At 39.2% G+C, this 22,450-nt stretch overlaps 1 protein-coding gene across 1 annotated transcript in view; it reads right to left on the bottom strand.

Annotated features, from left to right (window-relative positions):
* The window catches only part of ODAD2 (outer dynein arm docking complex subunit 2), a 175,192-nt gene that overhangs the window by 138,096 nt on the left and 14,646 nt on the right, over positions 1-22,450 (bottom strand). The window contains exons 6-8 of the mRNA XM_045585889.1: positions 20,078-20,191; positions 2,457-2,666; positions 1,611-1,711 (exon numbers count right to left, since the gene is read on the bottom strand). Of these exons, the coding sequence (XP_045441845.1) occupies positions 1,611-1,711; positions 2,457-2,666; positions 20,078-20,191 (425 nt within the window). The remainder of the gene's footprint in view (positions 1-1,610; positions 1,712-2,456; positions 2,667-20,077; positions 20,192-22,450) is intronic.

Here is a 22,450-nt window from a genome sequence, read left to right as displayed (position 1 = left end):
AATGGCACAATTTTAAGAGAAAAACATAGGAGAAAATCTTTAGGACTAGAGGCATCACAAAGAGTTCTTAGACATGGCATCAAAAGTACAATTTATAAAACAAAAATTGATACACTGCACTTTATTAAAATTAAAAACTTGTTTTATGAGAGACCCTATATTAAGAGAATGGAAAAACAAATTACAGAGGGAAGAAAATATCTGCAAACTACATATCTAACCTAGGATACTCAAAATAGATAAAGAACTCCAAAAACACAGCATTTAAAAACAAAACATGATCTCATTGGAAAATAAGCAAGTCATACAAGACAGTTCACTGAAGAACATACATGAGCAATAAGCTCATGAAAAGTTGTTCAATATCACTAGCCATTTAAGGAAATGCTAAGACCATAATGAGACAACACTATACATCTTTTTTTTTTTTTTTTTTTTTTACAGCAAAAAAAAAAAAAAAAAAATGGCATTATCAAATGCTGGCAAGGATAAGAAGAAACCAAGAAACTGAGTCTCAGATCTTGCTAGTAGATAGTAAAATGGTACAGCCGCTCTGGAAGAATCTGGCAATTTCTTACAAAGCTAAACACACAATTACTAATGTGTCAGCAATTGGGCATTTATCCTAGAAAAATGAAAGTTTACATCCATATAGATATTTTTCTATGATTATTTACAATCACTTTAATTGTAATAGCCAAAAACTGAGGAATGAAAATTTCCCTCAGGTGAGAAATTACAGTACATCAATACCATGGAATACTACTTAGCAGGAGAGAAAGAGGAGAGAGAGAGAGAGAGAGAGAGAGAGAGAGAGAGAGAGAGAGAGAGAGAGAGAGAGAAATTACTAATACATGAACAATTTAGATGAATGTCAAGAGTATTTTGGTGATGAAAAACACAGCCAGTACAAAAAATGTATGATTATGTTTATATGACATTCTCAAAATGACAAAATTATAGAAATGAAAAACAGGTTAACGTTGCCAGGGACTGGGACTGATGGGGGTAAAGGGAGTGGGTGTGACTGTAAGGAGTAGTAGGAGGGAGTTCTGTGTAGTGATGGAATAGTCCGCTTTCCAGATTGCCATAGTCACCACACCATCTACATGTGACAAAATGGCATGAAATATGCATATACATTGAACCAATACTATTCTCCTGGTTTTGATATTAGGCTGTAGTTACCCTAGAGGTAACCTTTGGGGAAAGCTGGGCGAAGGGGAGATGAGACCTCTCTGTAGTATCTCTGCACCTTTTTGTGAATCTATAATTATTTAAAAATAAAAAGTTGAAGAATTGTCAAACAAATTGAAGAGTTAATTATGTTGACAACTCCCCCCCCCGCCCAAAATAGTATAAATGTAGTAGAGTATCTTAAAGTTTTTTCCCCAAGTATGAAAACTTTACAATGTGAGATTTCTGCCATTTCTTCCAGTAACTGTGCACTAAAAGAAATACAATATGATCATTGTGCAACATTGCTAGTAACTGTCAATATAGATATCTTGGCACCCTAAGAGTAAGAATGCCATTAGTTAGGATTAGTTAAGTTAGCATGTCATGTAAGAAATGGTATTAAAGAACTGGTTGTGTTAACAGAAACATACCGAATTAATTGTGCTTTTCCAGCTGAAACAGATGGTGCTGACTTTTCAACTCTTCCACCATGTCTTTCCTCATGAATTGAGACTCTGTGTCTAAAAACATTCTCTATTAGTTACTTTTTGATGATTGATAGAACATTAAAAATAGAAATGTATACAAGTATTCCAACATTTTCATGCACCTAGATTATGTGTTTTCCAAACACAGAGAATGACGATCTGACATATGTTTGTCCTTTGAGCACAGCCATGCATTTTTTATAATGAAGAAGCAATTTGTTCAGTATTCCTTTATACTAGAAACAGGTCTTCACAGGCTGCCATCATTGTGAAAAGCCTTTACTCTGTATCTTTTAATCTAGTGGATTACTGCCCTGATCATAGTTGCCTTTTTTTTTTTTAACCTTCTCCACCCAAATGTTACAGGAAGGCCTGTGTCTGATTTTCCATGTGTCCCCAGCTTTAGCATAGTCCTTGGCACCTACTTGGTTTTCATTAAATTCTTAAAAATAAATTCTTAATTTAAAAAAATAAGCACATGCAAAAAGCTGAATTTAAAAATTCACCTTCCACTTAACAAGTAGCCCATGTGATTTCTCTGTGTATTTTATCATCTTTTTCAAGTTATTTGCCCGACTTACCAACGACATGAAAGGAATTGTGTTCTTTCATTCCCTTGCAGAACCCACATATAAACCCTTTGCCTGTCAAATCTCCCTGCTTGAAATAGGAAGAGGAGCAGGAAGAAATACTACTCTGTATTTTCTACTATGAAATAAAGTTCTATAAAAATTAGGCAAATATGGTCACTAAAGAGGTTTTTTAAAATCACATCATGCAAATGTCTACATACTCTTTGGAATCAATAGTGGTCTTCCAGTTTAAACTTGGCTCTAATCTCTTGATCATATTACTCTTCCCAAAATTAATTTGGTTCTTCTCCAACATAGTCTTGTCTGAGCCAGGAATAGCTTTCCGTAAGGCACCTGGTGCTTCCTTCTTAGGTGTCTCATTAGGCTTATTCTTTTCCTTTTGCAATTCTTCATTAAATCTAGTTTTCTTTATTAAAGAAAAAATTAAGTGTAGTATTTACAATGATGTCCCCTCTGAATTATCTAGTGCTATCTGAAAATTAACATTGGTGATACATTCAGAAAAGGAAGTCTCAGACATATCTTACTTCTGTTACTCACTGACAAATTGACTAAGGATAACTTCAGCACCACAGCCTTACTGAAGTGAGACTGATAGTAATGTGAAGTTCCTAAACTTCACCTCTGCTGTAGCACACACAGATACAACTGCAGGATGGAACCTTCTCACAGCTCATTACCACTAGAAAAACTTAAATTCAAACCCTATATTGACTGGAGTCATCATATTCAAATTGCTGAAACCAAGGATAAAAAGAACATCTTTACCTAGTCAGGCATATAAGACACATTATAGACAGAGGAGGAAACATAATGGTTAAAAGAGGCTTCTCACCAGAAACAATGCAAACCAGAAGAAAATAAAATTTTATATCTTTAAAGTACTAATCTATACTAATAAAAGGGAAATATGCAAATTGGTCAGGACACCCTCACAGTAATAACTGAACAGCAGGCTGCGTGGGGCAACAAGACTGGCAGGGGGATTAGTGAAGGATGACCAAATGACTGAACAGCAGGATGCATGGGGCGACCAGCCTGGCAGGGGGGTTAGTGAAGGGCGACCAGGCCAGTGGGGGCAAACAGGCCAGCAGAGAGGAGCAGTCAAGGGCAATCAGACCAGCAGGTGGGGCAGTTGGGAGCAACCAGGCCATAGGGGAGACCAGGCCAGCAGGGGGGGAGGGGCAATTGGGGGTGACCAGCCTGGTGGCAGGGGCCAGTTAGGGGCAACCAGGCCAACGAGCGGGAGCATTTGGGGGCAACCAGGCAGGCGGAGGGGGCAGTTGGGGTGATCAAGCCATCAGGCAGAGGCAGTTAGGGGTGATCAGGCTAGTGGGGGAAGGCAGTTAAGGGTGATCAAGCAAGCAGGTGAGTGAGCAGTTAGGAGCCAGCAGTGCCAGATTGTGAGAGGGATATTCAACTGCCAGTTTAGCCCCGATCCCTGGGATTGGGCCTAAACCAGCAGTCAGACCTCCTTCAAGAGGTCCCAGATTGGAGAGGGTACGGCTGGGCTGAGGGGACCCCCCCATGCATGAATTTCATGCACAGGGCCTCTAGTAGAAAAAGAAAAACATGTCAACTCAAAATTCTATGCTGAGACCCAAAATATCTTTCAAATTTGAAGGTGAAAATAAAGTCTTTCACAGATTAACAAAAACCAAGAGAATTCACTATTAGAAGACCAGTACTAGAAGAAATGTTAGTGAAATGCTTCAATCATGAGGAATATTATACCATACAGAAACATTGGATGTATATAGAGAAATAATCTATAGAAATGGAAAAAATAAATATAAAACTCTATTATCTTTAATCACTCTAAAATATAATTTATTGAAGCATAAGTAATAATAGTGTTTTGAGGGGTCAGTATATAAAAATAAAATATATGACAACAATAGCACAAAGGACAGGGTGAAGCATTCAAGTACACTGCCATGAGGTTCTTAAACTATTTGTGAAATTGTATAGTATTATTTAAAGTGGGATATAATAGGATGGAGATATATATATATATATATATATATATATATATATATATCCCTAGGGTAGCAACTAAGAAACTTTCTAAAAAAGTGTAACTGACTAATTAATAGCATAAATAAAAATGAATCATTTCTAGGAGCTCAATTCAAAAGGACCTAAAAAGAAGGGGGGAAAAAAGAACAAATGGGACAAATATAAACAACTAGCAAAATAGTAAATTTAAATTCAACTTTATCAATAGTTATGTTAAATGAAAATGGATTAAAAAGGAAAACACAACTATTTGTTTCAAGTTTCCATAATTGCTCATTGAAGCACTTATATAATAACTGCTTTAAAATCTTATCAGATTAATTTAATGTCTAGTCCATCTTGGTATGATCATCTATTCATTATCCTTTCTTGTTCAAGTTGTGATCTTCTTGGTTCTTTATACAATGAATGATTTTTTCCATTGTATCTTGGACATTTTGTCATTATGTTATGAAACTTTGCATTTTATTTAAATCTTTTGTTTTAGCAGGTCTTCCTGATGCCTCACTGGTGGAGGTCTGGGGTTATGGTAAGGTGGGAGTGAAAGTACAAGATCCCCACTCAGTCTCAATTGACAACTGTGGTGATATAAATGCTTCAGTATTGCTGGGCAGGGATGAAAGTCTCCTCACTGGACCTCTGCTGACACTGCCCTGGGTAGGAGGAAGAGGGTGCTTTATTATATTCTTCAATGAGCAATTATGGAAACTTGAAATAAATGAACAAGAAAGTCTCAACAAAAGAACAGAAGATATAAAGATGAACCAAAATAACTCACTGGGTAAATTCAGCAAGAGAATAGAGAGGACAGAGGAGAGAATCCATTAATTTGAGAAGATAGGAGAGAAATTACCCAATTTGAACAACAAAGAGAAAATAGATTAGGAAAAATATAAACAGTGCCTCAAGATCTGTGTGTACCCATGACAAACAAACAAACAAAAAAATCCAACATGTAACCAGAGAACCAGAAGGAGAAGAGTAAGAAGGTCAGACTGAAAAATATATTCTAAGAATGTCTGAAATTTTCCCAAACTTGGAAAAAGACATAAATCTAATATTTAAGAAGAAGAAAAAACAAACAAAAAAAACCTAAACACAATAAACCCAAAAAAATCCTTGCCAAGACACATAATAAGCAAACCATAAAATTAATGACAAGGAAAATTCTTAGCAGCAAGAGAAAAACAATATTTTACCTATAAGGGAAAAGCAATTACAATAACAGATTTCTCACGAGAAACCATGGAGACCAGAAGGATTCAAATAACATTTTTTTCAAGTGCTAAAAGTAAAGAGCTATCAAATATGAATACCATATCTAGGGAAAATATTCTTCAGAAATGGAGAATTCAAGAAGTCCTCAGATAAAGGAGAACTAAGAGTTTGTCACCAAGAGACCTACCATAATGGAGTAAGTTCATAAACAGAAGGGATATGATAAAAGAAGGAAACTTGCACCATCAGAAAGGAAGAGAACAGTGAAAGTAGGGGTAAATACAATAGACATTCTAAATGATGCTTGATTGTTGAAGTAAAAATTTTAACATTGTCTCATTTCAATGTATATAGAGGAAATAAAGACAATTATATTATAAGCTAGAGGCCTGATGCACAAAATTTGTGCAAGGGGCTAGGCCCTCACAGCCCTTCCTCTGAAAGGTTGTCCAGATGGTCATTCTGCTGTGCAGTCTAATTAGCATATTATCTCTTTATTATATAGAAATTATATAGGATGAGAGAGGGTAAGGGATTTAAAGGGTGAAATTATTTGTAACTTCATGAAAACTGGTAAAATGATAAGTAGATTATAATCAATTATGTATGCATAATGCAATAAAATAGCAACCACAAAACAATCCATACAAAGAGATACACTAAAAACACTGTGGATGGGTAAACCAAAATAAAATTAAAAAAAAAAGTTTATTCAAGTAATTCAAAGAAAAACTATGAACAGAAAACAAACTAAACTGGCAGACTTAAGCTCTAACATATCAAAAAGTAAATGTAAATGATTTAAACACACCAATTAGAGTTTCACAGAATGGATTTTAAAAATGACTCATATACTATCTATAAGAAACTCAATTCAGGGAGAAACCAAGATGGCGGCATAGGTAAACACCTGTAATTGCTGCCTTGCACAACTACTTCAAAACTACAATTAAAAGACAAAATGGACATCAACCAGAATCACAGGAAGGATGGTTGAATGGAAATTCTACAACTAAAGAAAAGAGAAAAGTACACTGAGACTCAGAGGAGCTGCAGAAGTAAAGTGCAAAGCTACAAAGGCACAGGCACAGAAAGGGCTGGCAACTGAATATGCAGTTGTCTTTTTTAATTGGGAGGGAGACACAGGTTCCTGACTGCTCTGAACTCCAGTTCTGGAAGAGACACTGGGGACCCACACTCATATGTGGAGACACTGGATTGTCTGGCTTCAGGCAGAGCTCAAGGGCACCATTCTCTTAGAGGTGCTTACAGCAATTACTGTGGGACATTGAGACCCAGGGGCCTCTTAGGACAGGGCTGAGGATCAACCATAGCTGTTTGCTCCACCTGTTGATTCCCTGAGACCCTGCCCCACCCAAATTGTGCACAGATGCTTTTGCATATGAATGGCCTGGCCATCTGCAATCTAAACTTACCTAACAAACTGCAGCTGGATCAGAGAGCCCCAGAACTTCCAAAAGAAGGCCCAAGGCCCACAGAAGCTTGCATTGCTTCACAGCTGGGCCTCATTTGGGCACTACTACCAAACCCCAAACAAAAAAGAGGAACCTGCAGATCTCTCTGTAGCTCCTCCTGGGTAGCCTCAGGTGGAGGCTAAATTAGCACTCACTGGAGATCCAAGAGCCAGTGTACCCAGTGGTCAGAGTGGGAACATCCATATTACAACTCCTCATATCCATAAGGAACACACTCAAGGAGTAGACTAAGTGAGCACCAAAGCCCCACTGAAGCAAGTCTTGTCCATGAGGGGGTATCTAGCATAGAAGTTCACCCATTGTAGATACAGCTGATCCTCACAGCCAATTGGCCTGGAGGTCAATTCCTCCCAGTGATACCTACAACAAGACTGTGCACACAAAGGGGTGCACCAAGAGAGACCACCTCAGGTAACTGGGAGACTGAGCCACTGGGCCCTAAAGGACACCTAGCACTCAAAGCTATTCTATAAACACAGGTAAGCAGCCAAAATGCAGAGACAAAGAAACAGGTCACAAATGACAGAAATGGAGGAAAGCAAACTATTGATATAAAGTTCAAAACCACAGTTAAAAGGCTTTTCAAGAATCTTCTAGAAACCATCTATAAATTTAGTGAGACCCTCAAGGATATGAAAAAGATGAAGTAGAAATTACCATACACTGACTGAAATAAAAAATAATATACAGAGATCCAATAGCAGACTAGAGGATCACAAGAATCAAGTCAAAGATTTGAAAAATGAAGAAACAAAAAAACACTCAACCAGAAAAGCAAAAAGAAAAAATAATCCAAAAATATGAAGATAATGTAAGAAGCCTCTGGGACAACTTTAAGCATACCAAAATCAGAATTATGAGGGTGCCAGAAGAAGAGAGGAAGCAAGATATTGAAAACCTAGTTGAATAAATAATGACAGAAAACTTCCCCTACCTGGTGAAAGAAATAGACTTACAAGTTCAGGAAGTGCAGAGAACAAAAGGAATCTAAGGAAGACCACACCAAGAGGACCACACCAAGACACATCATAATTAAAATGCCAAGAGCAAAAGACAAAGAGAGAATATTAAAAGCAGCAAGAAAAAAACAGCTAGTTACCTACAAGGGAGCACCCATACGATTGTCAGCTGATTTCTCAACAGAAACTATGCAGGCCAGAAGGGAGTGGCAAGAAATATTGAAAGTGATGACGAGCATGAACCTACAACCAAGATTACTCTACCCAGCAAAGCTATCAGTCAAAATTGAAAGTCAGATAAAGAGCTTCACTGATAAGAAAAAGCTAAAGGGTTTCGTCACTGCCAAACCAGTATAATATGAAATGCTGAAAGGTATTCTTTAAAAAGAGGAAGAAGAAAAAGTTAAAGATAAAAATTATGAACAACAAATACATATCAACAAGTGAATCTAAAAATCAAGTGAATAAAAAAATTTGATGAACAAAATAAACTGGTGAATATAATAGAATCAGGGGCATAGAAAGGGAGTAGACTGACAATTCTCGGGGTGAAAAGGGTGTGGGGGTGCTGGAAGAGACTGGACAAAAATCATACACCTATAGATGAGGACAGTGGAGGGGGGTATGGGCAGAGTGTGGGGTGGGAACAGGGTATAGGGGAGCTATAGGGGGGAAAAAGAGGAACAACTGTAATTATCTGAACAATAAAGATTTATTTAAAAAAAGAAACTCAATTCAAATATAATGATATAGGTAGCTTGGAAGTAAGGGGAGAGGAAAAATATACCATGCAAACATTAGTTAAAAGAAAGCATAAGTGTCTACCTTACCAACAGGTTAATTAAACTTCAGAAAAAAAGAAAATTACCAAGGACAGCGATTGATTTTATACAATGATGGAGTGGTCAATCTATCAAAAAGACATAACCTTCTTAAATTCATAAAAAGAGGCGTAAATACACACACACAAAAAAAAACAGAAGCAAAAGGAGAAATACACAATTTCACAATTATAGCTGAAGGACTTCAACACCCCTCTCTCAACAACTGATAGAAAATCAGCAAAGCTACAGAAGAACTGAACACCACCAAAAACCACGTGATGTAATTCACATTTATGGAACAAACCACCAATACAGCATATTACACAGTATTTTTAAGCATATGATAAATACAGGATGTGGTACTGGCTGATGAGCTCACTCAGCCAGCACACCAAAGGGTGGAGGATTCAAACCCTAGTAAGGGCATTTACTTGAATTGTAGGTTCTATCCTCTGCCCAGTTCAGGGTGTGTGCAAGAGGCAATCAATGGATATATCTCTCACATTGATGTTCCATTCTGTCTCCCTTTCTTTCTTTCTCTTGCCACTCCCTCTTTCTCTTTCTTCTCCCTCTCTCCCTTCACTCTCTCTAAATATCAATAGGAAAAATAACCTCAAGTGAGGATCAACATGATCATCTACATAAAAAAATCAACATAAAAACCAGATACTAGAACTGGTAACATTTCAGGATATATAATCAACATACAAAAATCAAGTGTGTTTGTATTTCGGAGCAACAAATAATCAGAAATCAAAAATTTTAAACTAGGATGTATGATAGCCCCAACACAGACAGTTTCGCAAGTAAGGTGACCAGACACCCTGCTTTTGGCGGGGCAGTCCCAATATTTAATAATTTGTCCCCAATCAGCGTTTTTAAAAAGTTCTGATAACTCCGTGGGACGCGGGACAAATTGTTAAAAATCAGGACTGTCCCACCAAAAGCGGGACGTCTGGTCACCTTATTAACAAGAGATATTTAAGATCTATGCTCAGCAAGTTACAAAGCATTACTGAGAGAAATTAAATAAGACCTAAATAAATGGCAAGACACACTGTGTTCATGGATTAGAAACTTCAATATTGTTAAGATGTAAATCCTCCCTAAATTGATCTACAAATTCAATACCACCTCAATCCTAAATCCTTCAGGCTTTTTATGAAGAAATTGACCAGCTGACTTTAATATTCTTTTTGGACATGCAAAAGATATAGAATAGCCAAACAACTTTGAAAAAGAACAATGACATTGGAGTATTGAAATAATCTGACTTCAAGACTTACAAACTACAGTAAATCAAGACAGTGTGATACTGGTATAAAAACAGGGGAACAGAAATACACTCATGAATAAGGATAACTAATTTTTTTTATAAAGTTATAAAGGTAATTCAGTGGACAAAGAATAGTTTTTTCAATAAGTGGTGCTGAAATAACTAGATATCTACATGCAAAAGGGGAAAAAAAGGAATTCTCATCTATAGTCATACCATGTACAAAATAGAAAATGTTCCACTGATCTAAAATGTAAAACAGCATTTGAAAACTTCTAGAATACATGAGAAAAATTTTGTGACATTGGATTACACAAATCTTTATTAGCTATAACACTATAAAAATTAATAAGTTGGACTTCATCAAAGTTGAGAGCATATCCATAAGCAGAATGTCAAAAATTAGCTTAAATTATAAGGATATGTGCAATATTTGAAAGATAAAGAAATATTTACAGAAGGGTAGGGGTAACAGAAAAGATAATCAGAGAATCAATTTCAAGAGTCCAACATCCAACAAGTATGTTTCAAAAAAAGAACAGATAGGAAACGATTGAAGATATAATACAGATGATACTTTCCATTTTTTATGCACTCATAATTTTTATGCATGTATCATTAATGAAAAACAAACAACTGACGCCTGCCTTAACATCATGAAAATTACAGAACATCAGGTCTGTGAGAAAATCCTAAAGACTTCATTAGATGGCAAAAGCCAAAGCAACTGGTCACATAATTAAATGACTTCAAAATTCTAAGTAAACATTATTTTCAAACTGTCATTATAGAAACAACTGAGAGAAAAGAATAAAGATATTTTCAGGCAGGTTAACCACCAATTTTCCCCTGCTATGTGCCTGTGCTACTCAGGAAGCTCTACTGATGGGGTGCACCAAGAAAAGGAAAACTGAACAGAACAGAACTTCCTTAACATGATCAAGGACCTAGATGAAAAGCCCACAGGTACTGCATTGAGTGGCCAGATTATTATGATCTCTGAGTGCATTATAATATGGCCACTCAGTGTATATTTAATGGTGAAAATCTGTAACTTTTCCACTAAAACCAGGAAGAAGACAAGAAGCCAGTTTTTATCACTTGTACTCAACATAGTCCCAAAAGTTTTAGCCACAGTAATTAGACAAGAAAAAAATTTTTATAAAACATCCAAATTGGAAAGGAAGAAGTAAGACTACCTATGTTCAGAGATGACTTAAACTTATCTAAAGATTTTCAAAAAACCGAGTTAATTAGTGAATTTATCAAATTTATAGAATTTCATTTTTTATTTCATCTTAAAAATCAGATCTGATTTTAACACTCAAAAATAAGTTGTGCTTCTATACACTAGCAGTAGATAATCAAAAAGAAAATTAATAAAATAATTCCATTTACAATAGCATCAAAAAGAATAAAAACTTAGGAATTAATTTAACCAAAGATGTGTACACTGAAAATTATAAAACACTGCTGAAAGAAATGAAAAAAAGGAAGGATATTCTATGTTCATGGATTGAAAGACTTAATATTATTAAGATGGCAATGCTATATGAAAGCAATCTATAGATCCAATAGAATCCCCATCAAAATCCCAATTGTTTGTTTGCAGCCTAAAATTTACATAGAAAAATCAAAGGACTCCAAATAGCCAAAATAGTCTTAAAAAATAAGAACTAAGTTTTAGGATTCACACTTCCCCATTTTAAAAGTACAACAAGGCTATAGTAATCAAAAAAAGTATAGGACTGTTAAGGATAGACAAATAGACCAATAGAATAGAATTGAAAACCCAAAAATAAACTCATACATCTATGATTAATTGATTTTAAACAAGGATTCCAAGACCATTCAATGAAGAAAGAGCAATCTTTTCAACAAATGGTGCTGGGAAAACTGGGTATCCACATGCAAAAGAATAAAACTGGAACTCAACTTATACCATATACAAATTTAACTCAAAATAAATCAAACCTCTTAATTTAAGAGCTAAAACTAGGAAATGATTACAAGAAAAAATAAAGGCAAATCTTTATGACATTGGATTTTGCAATGGTTTCTTAAAAGATAGCAAAAGCACAAGCAACAAAAGAAAAAACACATTAGACTTTATCATAATTAAAAGTGTTTGTGTCATAAAGGATACTATCAAAGGAGAAGGCAAACTACAGAATGGGGAAAAATTTACAGATCTTCAATATCCACAACATAGAAAGAGCTCCTATGTCTCAACGACAAAAAGACAACCCCAATTTTTAAAATGGGCAAAGGACATGAATAGATATTTCTTGGAACAGATTGACAGAGGTCAGAGAGCAAGGGAATGGGAAGGGGGTTCTGAATGAAAGAACGTGAAGAGATTAGTCAAATAACATAACATGAATAGCCCATGGACACAGAAAACACTGTGGTGATGGTCAGAGGGAGGGGGCAGGGGCTGGGTGAAGGTGGGTGAAGGAGGGGAGGGGGAGAACTGGGAACATCTGCAATGGTGTGAACAGTAAATAAAAATTATTTTTTCTGTTAGTCCTCACCTGGGGATATTTTTCCCATTGATTTTTAGAGAGAAAAAAGGAGGAAGGAAAGGAGAGAGAGAGAGAGAGAGAGAGAGAGAGAGAGAGAGAGAGAGAGAGAGAGAGAGAGAGAGAGAGAGAGAGAGAGACCTCGGTTGCCTTCCACATACCCTGAATTGAGGTTGGGGATCAAACCTGCAACCTAGGCATGCACCCTTGACCAGGAATCGAACTCATGACCCCCTCAGTGTGTGGGCTGACTCTAACCACTGAGAAACACTAGCCAGAGCAAAAGAAATTAATAAACAAGTTTTTAAAAAGAAGATAAAAATGACCAGAAAGCTAATGAAAATATGCTTTGCATCACTAATCATTACAGAAATCAAAACCACAATAAGATACCATATTTCACATTTATTAGGATATCTATAATAAAACACACAGAGAGAGAGAGAGAGAGAGAGAGAGAGAGAGAGAGAGAGAGGGAAAGAGAAAGAGAAAATAACAAGTGTTGATGAGAATATGGACAAACTGGAATCCTTATAAATTGCTAAGTGGAAATGTAAAATGGATCAGCCACTGTGGAAGCATTTGGTAGTTCACTCCTAGGTATATATACCCAAAAGAATTGAAAAGGGGTACTCAAACAGATACTTGTACACCAATATTCATAGCATTTTATATAAACAAAAGGTAGAAATAACCCAAGCTTTCATCAACAGATGTGTAAACAAAATGTGGTATATACATAAGTGGAATATTTTTCAGTTATGAAAAGAAATGAATTTCTGATACACTCTGCAACATGGATAAATCTTAGAATATTGTGCTAGATTGGTGCAGCCACTATGGAAAACAGTATGGAGTTTCCTCAAAAAAATTAAGAATGGAATTTCCATTTGACCCAGTGATCCCACTTCTGGGAATATATTCTAAAACTCCAAAACACCAATCAGAAAGAATATATGCACCCTTACGTTCATAGCAGCGTTATTTACAATAGCTAAGATTTGGAAACAGCCCAGTGCCCATCAGTAGATGAGTGGATAAAAAGGCTGTGGGACATCTACACAATGGAATACTATGCAACTGTGAAGAAGAGGGATCTCTTACCCTTTGGGACAACATGAATGGACCTGGAGAGTATTATGCTAAGTGAAGCAAGCCAACCTGAGAAAGACAACTATCACATGATCTCACTTTTCAAAAATTTCTTTATTGACTAAGGTATTACATATATTTCCTTATCTCACCATTACCCCCAACCTCCCACTCATGCCCTCACCCCCGTTGTCTATGTCCATTGGTTAGGCATATATGCATGCATACAAGTCCTTTGGTTGATCTCTCCCCCTTACTTACCCCCACCCTTCCCTTTAAGATTTGACAGTCTGATCAATGTTTCTCTGTCTCTGGGTCTGTTTTTGTTCATCAGTTTATGTTGTTCGTTATATTCCATAAATGAGGGAGATCATGTGATATTTATTTTTCTCTGACTGGCTTGTTTTACTTAGCATAATGCTCTCCAGTTCCATCCATGCTTTTGCAAATGGTAAGGACTCACTTCTTTGTGGAATCTAATGAACAAAAATAATTAACCAACAAAATAAGAGCCTAAGCATGGAGGCATAGAACAGACTGATATACCTTAATGTGGGGGTGGGGTAATGAGGAGAGATAAACTGAAGAACTTATATATTTACTAGAGGCCCAGTACACTCGGGGAGGTGGGGGCGCACTGGTCCTTCAGCCTGTCCTGTGCCCTTTCGCAGGCTGGAAGCCCTCAAGGGATGTCCAACTGATGGCTTAGGCCTGGCAGTCAGACTTCCTTAGTGCTGCTGCAGAGGCAGGAGTGGCTCCCCCACCGCCACTATGCTTACCAGCCATCAGCCCTGCTTCTGGCTGAGCGGCGCTACCCCTGTGGGAGTGCACTGACCACCAGTGGGCAACTTCTGTGTTGAGCATCTGCCCCCTGGTGGCCGGTGCACATCATAGCAACTGGTCATTCCACCATTCAGTCTATTTGTACATTACCCTTTTATTATATAGTATATGCATAGCCCATGGACATGAGCAATAGTGTAGTGAAGAGCTGGGAGGGCTAGGGACGAGGTGGAAGAAATGGGAGACAACTGTAATACTGTCAACAATAAAAAAAATAGAAAATAAAAATGAAACTATATCTGGTCTCAGTAGACTGGCTTCCTGCATAAAAGAAAAACATCCTGCTAAGTGAAATAAGCCAAACACAAAGGACAACTGTATGTATCTACTTATATGAAACTAGAAGCCCACTGCATGAAATTCATGCAAGGGAGGGGGTGGTCCCTCAGCCTGGCCTGTACCTTCTCACAATCTGAGATTGCTGGCTCCTAACCGCTCACCTGTCTGCCTGTCTGATCTCCCCTAACCACTCTGCCTGCCTGCCTCATCACACCTAACCACTTGCCTGCCTGCCTGACCTCCCCTAACCATTCTGCCTGCCTGCCTCATCACACCTAACCACTTGCCTGCCTGCCTAATCACCCCTAACCACTCTGCCTGCCTGTCTCATCACACCTAACCACTTGCCTGCCTGCCTGCCTGATCTCCCCTAACCACTCTGCCTGAGTGCCTGATCACCCCTAATTGCTCACCTACCTGCATTATCACCCTGAACTGCCTCTGCCTGCATGCCTGATTGCCCCTAACTGCCTCTGCCTCACCCCCTGCTGCTGCAGCTTCACCCAGAAGGAAGTCTGGAATGATGTCTGGAAGGTTGTTCAGCTGCCCAGTCTAATTAGCATATTGTGCTTTTATTATTATAGATAAGAAATATTACTAGTGGTTCCTTTATTCTAAGAAAATTCAAAAGGAAGCAGATCACCTAGAGATGGAAATAATGACTGATGAGACCTTGTGCCTCTCTTTTGGGAAAGTGATAGCACCTTCAATCCTTTAAGGGGTATTTGTGGACCCTGCTATTGTTCCTGGAAGTTTGATATAGGGTAAAGGGTGAGAATAAATGCCAAAAAGGCAAAGGGTAGGTTTTGTCTGTTGGCTCAGAGCTCCATCTATGCCCTTCTGTGTTTTCCTGCAGTTAAGGGGAAACCACGTTTCCTAGATGCTCCTGGCAGCTAACTTCACACTACGGAGCATTCACTGGGCTCAGCAGGGCTGGAAGTAGGGACAGGGGCAGAGGCAGCTACAGGGGCAGAGGCAGTGAAGTCCACAGGCTGCTATCTTCCTTGGCAGCACCATTCTAATGGCAGCAGCAAGTTCTCAGCAGCCTCTGCAGGGCATGATCTGGCTCCGTCGTCTATGAGAGTAAGAATGGCTTCCTGTAGCTATTAATCTCTAACTTCACTTTTTTTCCTCTTCTAGCCTTTCCTTTCCAACCCTTTGGTAACCAATTCCCAATATTAAATTCCATCTTTTTGGAATACCTATTGGGGGCTCTATTTCTCCACTGATGGAGGTGAACCCACAGCCCAGATATGCAAAGAATAATATGAATGCGGAGGAGGAGGAGGAGTTCATTGATAGCCCAGGGGGAAAAAAGAAAAGAAATCATATAATAGGATATCAGGGACAACATGCTATGATTTATTTTTTTATTTGTTAATCCTCCCTAGAGAATATTTTTCCATTGTGTGTGTGTGTGTGTGTGTGTGTGTGTGTGTGTGTGTGTGTGAGAGAGAGAGAGAGAGAGAGAGAGAGAGAGAGAGAGAAAGAGAGAGAGAGAGAGACATATGAGAGAGACATATAAATTGGTTGTCTCCTGCATATGCCCCAAACAGGGCTGAGGATTGAACCTGCAACCCAGATTTGTGTCCTTGAACCTGAGATTCTTCAGTGGACAGGTGGATGCTCTATCCACTGAGCAATGCTGGCCACTCTAACCACTGAGCAATGCTGGCCAGGGCCATGCTATGATTTCTGATGTTAGCAGTTGCAGGTGATAAGGCTCAAAGTACAGCCTTGGAAATAGTGGCTGAGATGAAGTGAAAGTGTAGTTTCACTATAATTGATGATCTTTTAACTGGGATGTGATTGTGCTTCTTGGTTCACTCAAGTGACTGTCAAAATAAGGAATAATTACAGGATATGAGACAGGGAGAAGGATGAGGGCATGTCAGACTGTGCCCCAAAGGCTTAGAGCAGATGCTGTGTGTGTGTGTGTGTGTGTGTGTGTGTGTGTGTGTGTGTGTTGGGGGCCTGCCCCCAACCACACCACAGAGGCTTGGAGCAGGTGACCCTGTGTGTTCTTCTCTCAGGCTCCAGCCCTTCCTTCTGAGCTGATAGTGACTGTTACAGCATCCTGACCTAATTTTTCTGATTTGTGTGTGTGCACACACACAAATCAGAAAAATTCCCAGGCACAGAAAGTAGATTAGAGTTTACCAGGAGCTGAGGGAAGGAGGACAGGAAAGTTATTTCTTAATGGGTACAAATTTTAATTTGGGATGATGAAAAAGATTTGGAATAGATAGTAGTAATGGTTGCACAATATTGTGAATGCGATTAATGCCACTGAATAATGTACTTAAAATGGTTAAAATGGCAAATTTTACATTTTATGTATATATTTTATAACAAAAATAGCAACAACAAAGGAAAACTCATGTCCAGGAAACAGGTGATCAAACACTAGAAAACAAGAATTCGCAGGAAGACAGAGAAGTGCCATGACAAGAGAGGGAGCAGCTGGGAAGAAAAGGTAGCCCTCCCAAAGTGGCAGGTTAGGAAAAAAGGGCCTGAGAAACTACCGTGTTTCCCCGAAAATAAAACATCCTCTGAAAATAAGACCTACTTACAGGTTTCCTTCTGAGTGAAATATAAGGCATCTCTCCGAAAATAAAGCCCCCCCCCCCCTCAGGCTCTGTCTCAGAATGAAAATTAATTTACCATAAACTGGTCGCTAGGGCCGCCGGACTGGCGTCTAGCAACCAGTGACATTACTCAGAGTCCTGAAGTCACTGCTGTGTGGAGGCAGAGCGGAGGTCTGAGTGATCAGTGAGCGCGGGGCGGGAGAGAGGAGGAGACTTTCGCAGATGCATGTAGAAGAACAGGAGGATTAGAGCTGACAGGATGCGGCGAAGGTGGAGTGCTGGTCTGTCTCTGGTGACACTACCTGATGCTCCCAACCGCCCTCATGATGACTGAAGGTTCTCAGTCAGTGGCAGACCCTGCTCCAGCCCAGATCCAGGCCCCAGCAATCCCAGTGACAGTGTCCAGGCAGACCCCAGGGGGTAAATGTCTGATAAAGGGGTAAGGGGGATGTCTGGTGAAGGTGTTCAGTGGCACAGGGGTGGGGGGAGGGGGATCACTTAAAATTACACAGGAGGATCAGAGGGGCAATCAAAATGACACAGGAGGATCAAAAGGGGTTACTAAAATGGTAATCCCCCCTCTGATTCTCCTGTGCCATTTTGATTCCCCCCTCTGATCTCCCCTGTGTCATTTTAAGTGATCCCCCTTCCCCCACCTTGATACCCCAATTCTTTTTTTTTACCCCTAGAAATGAATGCAAAAAGAAAAAGCTACTCCATGGAGTACAAGAAAGGAATTGTGGAAGACTCTTGGGGCCAAAATCTTACTGCTTTCTGCAAAGAGAAGCCGTGGAGTATCCAATTGGTCCAAAAATGGCGAGCAGAGTATGGTAACCTCATTAAACAAGTGGACAAGAGAATTGCTAAAAAGCGCAAGTGTGGATCAGGTAGGCAACCATTATTTTCTGAGCTGGAAGACCTGATCTGTGAATGGGTTGTTGACAGGAGAGCAAAGGCTTTGGTTGTGAATAAGGCTCAGATTCAAGAATTTGCCCTTGCAATGGCACCACAGTTTGACATAGCCCCCGAAGACTTCAAAGCATCACAACACTGGCTGGGTAATTTCCTTCAGTGAACTATCTTTAAGAAGATCTACAACATTGTTTAGGTTGGAAGATACTCAAGTTATTAAGGCGAGCACTTGCATTCAAGTCCTTTATTGATGATGCTGACTTCTCTAAATACAATCTTTCCAACATGATTGCTATGGATGAAACTGCAGTGTTTATGGGCCAATCATCTCAAACAACAATTGAACAGTGGGGTGCCTCCTTAGTGTACATTCCCTCCACTGTTTACGAAAGTGCACGTGTTTCCTGTATTTTGGCAATTCATCTAGATGGCACTAAAATCCCACCTTTAATCATTTCTAAGGGCAAGAAGGAAAAGATTGAACATGTTTTGGGTGTTTTTATTATTGAAACTGAAAAAGCCTGGGCCACACAAGCAGTTATAAGGAAGTGGGTCGATTTCATGCTGCTGCTTGTTATGTGAGGGAGCCAAAAAGGTCTGCTAGTCTGGGATGCAGCCAGCACTCACCGCACTAAAGACATAAAGACATTTCTTCACGAAAAAAAAAAAAATAGATCAGATAATGATTCCCACAGGAATGACAGCCTATCTCCAGACTCTTGATATTTCAATAAACAAGCCATTCAAAGACAATTTGCTCATGGAAATTAATGACTCCATTGAAAATAGAATGGAGAGAAATCAGCATGGAAACTTTGTGGAACCTAAACTGCAAGAAGTTGTGACTTGGGTGAAGAATTCATCGGAGCAAATCACTGACAGTTGCATTGCAAATGCACTGCAAGCAGGCTACCTTGACAAGAAGTACTCATTTAAAGACAGTGTTATTGCTAAACATGAGAGATTTGGTCCACTGATTCTGAAAGAAATGGAGTCACAAGAAATTCTCCAGGAAATTCAGGAATTGGATTGTTATGATGATGTTCCAGAAGATGATGACATGATTGTCATTGAATAAATGAGTAAATTCTTAATACTGTAGGATTCACAGTTTGTCTGGTTTGTGTTGACAACTACCATACTACCCTACCGTATATAGGTAATAAATTTCCATTATTTTCATTTAACAATAAATGTGTACTGTATTCTTCTTCATGGAAAAAAAATAAGACATCCCCTGAAAATAGACCTAGCACATCTTTGGGAGCAAAAATTAATATAAGACTGTCTTATTTTCAGGGAAACAGGGTATCTCAGGGGAATCTATGGAATTGACGCCAGCTTGAGAATCAGCCGGAGATTAAGTGCATTATATTCGTGTTTCTTGCATATCATTTTTACTCATATCAGCTTTAGTCAACGTTTTATTTTCTTTGCTCAGCACTATTTCAAAAACCATGGAGGACATAAAAGAGGCACCATTCTATGCATGGGATGAAAATAATCAAAACATCTAGGCTTCATTAACAGGGTTGAGTCCTTTATTCTTAGTGTTATTCATTCAAAAGGGAAAACAAAAACAAAGTGAAATATTGTACCTATCACCTAAAGAAAATGAGAAACAGTCTTAAAATACTACATTACAGCATTTCTTACTTTACATCATTATGTAACCTAATAATTAAAAGCAGTGCCCCACAACAGGCAGACTTACTCTAACTTTTTACACTTTAGAAAGTTGTCAAATAATATAATGCTATGGAAGTTCAAAAGAGACTATAAAACTTACCTGTTTAGACATATTTTCTGAAAATTTTGCTGATTTTTCTTTTAAACACGTGACAAGGTCTTTATAAATCACACCTTTTCTCTCATAATTAATTTCCTCATCATCTGTTTTGCCCTTTGGGAGAAAAAGTTGGCACTATTATTTAATATAACAGCAATATAAGCACCCGATCAATACATCACAACCCAAGTACACATTTTTTTTCTTCTCTAAAGGATCCCTATAGTAGTCTTTATATATGAAATATAAAGGCAAAACCCTCCCCCCTTAAAGTAGTTACCTATTCACTCGTTCTTTCGGCAACCCTTATGAATAGCTCCCACAGGCAGCAGGGCACGCTGCCATTCAGCACGGGAGCAGGCGCTCTCTTCCCTCCAGGCTCCTCTCAGGAGAAATGCATTCTGACCGCAAGAGCCTTTGAGGGTGTCACAAAAGCTCCAGATTAGAATGCCGCACAGAGGAGCCTGTGTTTCTGTGTGCCACACCGCTCTCTCGTTCTGTGTAGCACCGTGGCTCTAGGCTTATTTTCTAGGGTTATGTCTCTATGCAACCAGCTGTCTGTCCTCCCACCTTCTGTCTCTGTCTCTGTCTCTGTCTCTGTATCTCTCTTCTTGTCTTGCCCCTCCATTCCTCTCTTCTTTCCTGCCCCTTTCGTTCTCCCTTAACCAAATATACAGTATATGTAACTGTAGTGTATTATACATTTTGTTGTAATTACTGAATAGTTTCATGCTCCTTGTGTTTCATTTTTAAACCAAGGGGAATACGTAGATGTTTACAATATCAAATAAACTGGTCTGTGAATCAATAGCCTTTTATGAGAAGCAAAGGCTCCTTATCCCACTCAGGAAAGTCAACAAAAATAATTCCTTTTTTAATTTCTTATTTTCTAATTGGAAGTTTCACTTTTCTAAAGTATCAAAACAAACCAAAAGTAAAATTATATTTAGATCATCTCCCTCCTCTAATGCAGAAATAAGCTAATGGTCATGCTGATAAGAAAAGTACCTAAGGCATGTCAGAAAAGGTGCTACAAGAAATCGAGAACACAGCACCAGTAACTAGATACCAACCCAAGCCCAGGTGTGACAACTCTCTAAGCAGTCCCCTGTAATAGCTGGGTCCCCACTGAGGATTTGGGTTCTCCCTGCAGAATTTCCTGGTGGTGATTTGGGGGCGGGGGGGAATAACATATTGGGAACCAGCTATAATTGCAGAAATATCAACCATGCCCTGTTGGCCGAGATTGCTTTGTTCTGATTAAGGAAAGTACCGGGGACCTGGGAGCTCAACTAGGCTTGTAGCTAATCCTCCCCATTTGGAGCTGCCTGTTATGTTAAACCTGTTGCAGAAACCAGAATCACCAGCCCTCTGAAGACCCCCAGGCCCTTTGCATATCTATTAACTCCCAATTTGCCCTTTTTGCCTACTTCCCCATGTAATCTTTGCTCTTCTGCCCAATATAAGCTGGTTTATGGTAGGGTGCAGAGCAGATTTTTATAAATGACCTGCTGCTCTCCTATCATACCAGAAGTATTGGAATAAATGCTCATATGATTTAACCTTGTTTCTGCTTAATTGGCTCAAGTAGAAACAGGCAGCATGGACCCACTGATTGTCCGGTTACAGTGACACCAAAACTACATTGAAGAAACTGGGGGCAGGTGTTGCAGGTAAGAAAGCTGAGCTCCTTCCATCTAAGTTCAGTGAACAGAGGTGAGACTCAAACTGTTTTAATCTAGAAAACTCAGAAGGCTATGTGCTGTTTCGCTCTCAGCTCAAAGCTCACCCATCCTCACTCTGCTGTGCGATACTCAGGCTGGGAATCTGCAAAACTGTGTTTCACCTTGGCCAGGTAGGTAGCTTCAGTCAACAGGAAGTGAGGGAAGAGACATGCTCCCTTCTATTGTCGCCTGTTCCTGTTAGTCACCCCAGCAACGGCCCCACCCCCTGGCAGTGGCAGTTGCTTCCAGTAGCAACAGTTGGTTCTAATTTCCAGAAGTATTTCTCCCTGTAGTCCCAGAACAAGGCTCTTCCCACCCTTCCTCCAAGAAATACCATCATCAGCCTACCAGGGCACCATTTCCAAAGATTTGAGTCTCTGCTCTGAGGAGATCCTCTGAGCTTCTGAGGGACCAGCACAAATTGAGCAGCTCTCACTGCTCAGACCACTGGGCCCCAGTGTCACAGAGGCCACCTGAGCTCCGGGGAAACTAGCACAGCCTGGAAGTGACCAGGCCTCAGAGGTGTAAGTCCAATTTGTGTGGGCAGCCCTCCCCTGAGGTCCTAAGGGACCTTCGCCCAGGCAAGCAGGGTCTACTCTCCAGGAGTCTAAGCCTCAGGCCTGCAAGGGTCCTCCTCTGAGATCCTAAG

Source organism: Pipistrellus kuhlii, unplaced genomic scaffold (genome assembly GCF_014108245.1).
Source record: "Pipistrellus kuhlii isolate mPipKuh1 unplaced genomic scaffold, mPipKuh1.p scaffold_m20_p_1, whole genome shotgun sequence".
Taxonomy (NCBI): domain Eukaryota; kingdom Metazoa; phylum Chordata; class Mammalia; order Chiroptera; family Vespertilionidae; genus Pipistrellus; species Pipistrellus kuhlii.
This window is presented reverse-complemented; position numbering and strand designations above follow the sequence as displayed.